This window comes from Vigna radiata, chromosome 5 (genome assembly GCF_000741045.1).
Source record: "Vigna radiata var. radiata cultivar VC1973A chromosome 5, Vradiata_ver6, whole genome shotgun sequence".
Taxonomy (NCBI): Eukaryota; Viridiplantae; Streptophyta; class Magnoliopsida; order Fabales; family Fabaceae; genus Vigna; species Vigna radiata.
Genome location: NC_028355.1, coordinates 12,096,287 through 12,101,875, shown reverse-complemented (window position 1 = coordinate 12,101,875; position 5,589 = coordinate 12,096,287). Strand labels below are relative to the sequence as shown.

The 5,589-nt window shown below is 37.5% G+C and overlaps 1 protein-coding gene across 2 annotated transcripts; it reads left to right on the top strand.

Annotated features, from left to right (window-relative positions):
* The first annotated feature begins 541 nt into the window (after positions 1–541).
* LOC106761967 lies at positions 542–4,856 on the top strand. Of its 2 annotated transcripts, XM_014645604.2 has the most exons (5): positions 542–1,331; positions 3,050–3,176; positions 3,300–3,941; positions 4,017–4,139; positions 4,215–4,856. In XM_014645604.2, exons 2-5 carry the CDS (start codon positions 3,138–3,140, stop codon positions 4,332–4,334), a joined length of 924 nt encoding a protein of 307 aa, XP_014501090.1. In that variant the 5' UTR covers positions 542–1,331; positions 3,050–3,137; the 3' UTR covers positions 4,335–4,856. The 2 variants fall into 2 exon arrangements, with proteins under 2 accessions (XP_014501090.1, XP_022636005.1); XM_022780284.1 differs by lacking the exons at positions 542–1,331; positions 3,050–3,176 and having other exon boundaries at positions 3,190–3,941.
* Positions 4,857–5,589: the final 733 nt, after the last annotated feature.

Sequence of the window (5,589 nt, the reverse complement as noted above, 5' to 3'; positions counted from 1 at the left end):
GTATAACACAATAAAGAAACACCTTTATGTTGTGACATGACAACATTCATGTGTTGTTGCTATTAATGTGTTGTCATAATCAAAAACAACATACCGGGATTGGGTTCAGCTATCATAGTGCTCCCCCTATTGTTAAGTCCCTGGCAAGTATACCAGATCATTATCAAGTAATATAAAATGGATAAGTCCAAGTATCGTTTCCCAAAGAACTCTTCGGCCTTACTTTTCATGTAATCAAATTGCATAAGACTTGAGAAGAAATAGATTTTGAGTTGTTAAATGCAAAAACAAAAGTAAACATGTAAATGCAGTGATTCAATTGGCTTAAAGAAACTATGGATGAATGGAGTTGTTGGGATTTACAATTTCATCTTATCTGTAAGACCTAGATAAAATAAAAGTATTTTATTTTATTTTTATAATTTCTAGTGTTAAATATTTAATTATGGTATTTTATTGGATGGTAAAAGCGTTAATGAGTTGTATGAAAAATTACTTATGATAGTTTTTTTTTAAATTAGCGGAATTTGTTAAAGTCAGATTATAAGTTAATGTTTGTATTATTATAACAAATTATTTTGGGTTGTTCCCATAGGTTGGATGGATCGTGGATGGTCCACATGCAGGGAAGAGGCGTCATCAGATAAGAGGGTTTTCATTTTCTCCATTGGGCGTTTTAGAAAAGAAAATAATAGGTAGAAGAGGTGGGCCCAGATAAAGATGCATTAGCCAATAGGAAAGAGAGAGAAAAGTTTTATTTAATTATCATGCATGGGCTATGCGTCCAGTGGATAATGTATTAGGTTATTCATTCTTGTTTTTTTTTAACAAAAAGTGCTTGAAACAATAAGGGGAAATATTTTGGGCTGAAACAATAAGAGGAAGATTTTATCAGAAGATATTAAGGGGTATTTTTAAAGGCTTGTTTAGGTTAAAACAGGGAGGAGGATAAGTGTTAAGGCTAAGGCTATGGGAGAAAAGAGGAGGCAACCTTAATTCTCGTTTTGGCCGTAGAGAGTGTGACAGTCTTTGCTTTGTCACAAAAACCTAGACGTCAGGGGAGATTCTGTAGTTGCCACGAGAGAAAAGAGGTTGTCCAACGCTGATAGGAGTCAAAGGAACCTAGAGAATCCTGGAAATCAGAGAGAGATAGAATGATCGAGAGGGAGAGTTGCATGGTTACTGGCCACGCTGGGAACGCAGAGGACAAAAAGATGTTAGCCTTGAGGCTTCAAGGTGTTGTCAGGGGTGTTGATGCTGCCATGGGAGAGGAGGGGCCTTCCAAACCTTTCCAGGAATCAAAGAACTGTAGGGAACCTCTGGAAGCCAAGGTAAGGGGAGTGACTTTGATTTATCTATACATGCATGGAGTTTTGGTAATGGCTTTGACAATAACATGATGTTTGGGTTGCAAGAGAGTTGCGTATATTGATATTTATGAGTGTTGATTCGTTCCATGAGTCTTGGTGTTGTGATAAACGTTTTTCCTTTGATTGTAACATCGTTGTCGAGGAACTAGGGTATATCTCTGGTGCTTGATAGTTTTATCTCAAGAATATAAGATTGTGATGACTATTTTGTGGTAGTAATTAGAAATTGCATGTTCTTGTAAACCCTTTTGTGAGAGGAGTGTAGGTTTGAGGATTTGAAGGTGGTTCTCACGTTGAGAATGGTGTTTCTCTTGGATTGAGTTGCTTCGGTGAAGAACTTGGATCCACACTCTCTATGCCGAGAGTGATCTCTGGCAAGGGTTGGGTTTCTGGTTTCATTTTTTTTTTTTCTAAAATGAAAAGTGTTAATGGGTTGATGTACATGATAGGGTTTTTGGTTCGGCGTAGTATTACCATGGGTAGCGTGATGCTGTTATAGGCATTATATAGTGTTTTGGATGAGTTAGGGTATATATATATATATATATCGTGAATAAAGGAGGAAGAATGAGGCGGTTTGGCAGAGAATGAGTTGTGTTGGAGTTGGAAGAGGAGGGACGAGGTTATGTGAGGTGAGGTGATGGGGATAGATTCTGGTTTGGGGTTATAGAGATGTAACAGAGGAAACTTGAGCTTAGTGGTTAGCAATGAAGAGAGAATAAAATAGGTAGAGATAGGAGGGGCTTGGTTGGTAAAAGCAGAATAGTAAGAGAAGAAAATTTGAAAGTGGTTATTATATGGCAGAGGAAGAAGAAATAGTGGGAGGAGAAGTAGAAACAATGATGTGTTCGGTCTGCATGGACGAGAAAACTAAATTGGATTGATGTGTGGAGGGGTCTGTGTTTAAATGGAGCAAGATGTGAGAAAAGTACTGGGAATAGGTTTGGCTTTTGGAAAGAAAATAAATTTAATTAAAAGGAAGGAGAGTAGGAGAGGGGTGGTCATAGGTGAATTATAGAATGGTATAATTGTTTGCTGAGACGATAGGAAAAGGTTATTTAATATTGGGAAGTTGGTCTTGAGTATTTAATTAAAAGCAGATTCTTAGGTTGCATGGGATTCATCTAGATTTTACTCCTAGAATTTAGAATGACTATAACTTTGGGTGATAATGAAACAAGGATCGCGATATGTTGACAACGGTTTTTTGTCAATGTTTTGACAATGCCACGTGTCAGCGTTGGATTGGCCCAGTTTTTAAGAATTTTTTAATTCGAAATCTGATTTGAATTAGGGAAGTTCTTGTGTTTCCGGAAATACCCTTGGTCTTTTTCAGAGAACTTTTGTACGTGGAAGTGTTGGGTTTGTCTCCAATTTAGGTTTCTATTAGGGTTGAAGCGGTCTCTCTTCTCGACATTCGGCTTTCGTTGTCGGAGTGTTTCGATCTCGACGCCGTTCGTTGTCGGAGTGTGTCGATCTCGGCGTCCTTCGTTGTCGGAGTGTTTCGATCTCGCTTTCCTTCGTTTTCGCAGTCTTCGTTCTCCATTGTATTGAAGTTGGTAGCATTGTCTTTTTCTCCATTTTAGGTTTTTTTTTTTTGTAGCGGTATGTCATTTCTTTCGAGCTTTTCGTTCTCGGTTTTGTTTTGAAGTTGTATTAACTGCGTTTATTTTGTGAAGGCGTTGAAGTGGTGAGCAATCTGTGTTGAGTGCGACATTGAATCTTCGGCTTTGCTATTCCGAGAAAGTTTTTATCTTATGTTTTGGTATGGCTTCATCAAATGACATTGACTCTTCCAACAACAAGGTATGAACATTGACGTTGATGCGTATTGGTATTTGGTTTTACCTTTGGGGTTGGGGCTTGGAATTTGTGGTTTTTTGCTTTTTGGAAGAAATGTTTACTAGAGTTTTTTCTTTCTTCTTTCAGTTATATGTTCGTCATTCCATGAAAACAAAGTATGTTGCCGGTTTGAATGCATTATTGATTGAGGAGCACAGGTGTATTATTTCGAAGACTCCCTTTAAATGGTTTTTGGACTTACAGGATAATCTTAGGATTGGCATGAACATTTTGAGCGATTTACTTACTAAATGGATTGATGAAAGAGGAGGTTTTTTATTTGGTGAAAATTTTGTTCAATTCAAGGAAGTGGATGTAACATTAAGCTTAGGGTTGTCTTTGGTTGGTGACAAGATTAATCTGAATGAAAAGAACCTTTTAGAAAGTCATTGTCGGAACTACTTTGATAAAGAAAAGGGAAAAGGAAAATATAAATTGGATGTGATATATGATTTTGTTTTGAAAAACCACAAAAAGTTGCCTGCCATAGATGTTTGCAGACTTTACCTTTTTATTGGAATACATGAGATATTGCTACCTAGTTGTAGCAGAACAATATTTCCAATATTGTTTGAAATTGTTGATAGAATAAATGATTTGGGAACATTTTGTTGGGCTCCTTTAGTGTACCATTATCTTCTTAGTAGTTTTTGCAAACAGAACTTATCATGGAAAAGAGGAAAAGGTGCAACTAATTTCTATGTTGATGGTTGCATATACGTGTTTCAGGTAATTTTTTAGGCATGTATTCTTCTTAGGCTCTGAATTGAAGTGANTATTTACNACTTTTATGATGTATTTCAGGTGTGGTTTTGTGATCGTTTCATTCCATCAAATGCTTGTGTTCATAAATATCCAAGAATTTTGCATTGGATGTCTGTAAGTGTGGGTGACAAGTTTATCAAAGTTGCGATGGAAACGGGTGTGGTATGTACTTAATTGTTTTATTGTATTTGTTTGAGTATTTGGTTTTAATCAAAGGTCATTGTGATTAATTTGTAGATGCTTGATGAGTACGGTGCATCAAGGAAAGAAATGGGTGAGTCATCTGTTAAAGCATCAGTACATCGAAATGTTGAAGATGTGAAGAAAGGAAAAAAGTCAAAAAACAGGAAAAAGTAATTGACTTAGCTGTTGTAGACCAACTTTTAGAGGAACAAGATGTTGTTATTGAAGAACTTGAAGAAGAGCTGTCTGTATTGAAGGTTGAGCTGGTTGAAGATAAAAATAAAGATGAAGGTGGTTACATGACGCCTTGTAAAGAAAATGATTTCCAGAATGATAAAGGATGTGAGGGATGAATTTCAAGCCGTGAAAGTGTTAAGAAGACAGCACAACGTAGAAAGCGATACAGAAGCAAAGCTTGTAGAACTCCCTACACTGGATATAGTCCCAAATTTGTAAATAATTAAATTTGTTATTTATTACTAGTTTAGTATTTGGTAGTTATTTAAGTATGGACAGGTTTGTTTTGATCAATTAATTTGATTGTGAGTGAAGGAAGTGGTTAATGAAAGTTTTTGTTCAATGTTCAATACGTGTTTTATTTGGTTTTGCTATTTATTCTTGTTACATTACATAAGTTTTTACCATTAGCATTATTAATCTGGCAATGGCATAGCCCAGGGACTCATGTAATGGATTACTGTGACACGGTAAGCGATTACAATTTGCTGAAACTATAGTGTACGACTTCCTCAAGAGCGCTCCCCACAATTAGAATCGTTGCTCCCAAACTTGACTTTCTGCAATTGAGCAATGACACAACCCAGGGGGTACTGTAATCTATTACAGAGACACTATAAGCGATTACAATTAGGAAGGTTTCTTTGACTGTGTGAGTGATTGACATGTGTAATCGATTACGGTCATGCTATAAGTGATTACATTCGCATTTGTACCAAAAGTCCAACGCTGCTCCCTGCCCCTGCTAGAGGGGGCTCCCTAGTGTGTTGTTGGTCATCACTTGGTTATTTTCCAGATCTATAATAGTGTTGGACCCAAGTGCAAGTGTGAGGAAGGGGGACTGTGTGAGACTGTGTAATCGATTACGGTCATGCTGTAAGCGATTATATTGGCATGTGTACCAAAAGTCAAACGCTGCTCCCTGCCCCTACTTGAGGGGGCTCCCTAGTGTGCTGTTGGTCAGGACTTGGTTATTTTCCAGATCTATATTGAGTGTTTGCCTGTGTAATCGATTACGGTCGTGCTATAAGCGATTACATTGGCATGTGTACCAAAAGTCCAACACTGCTCCCTACCCCTGCTTGAGAGGGCTCCCTAGTGTAATCGCTTACTGCATGTGTGTAATCGATTACGCAGTCTCACAGAGTCCCCCTTGCTGACACGTGGAATTTGATCAACAACTCTTACTTAC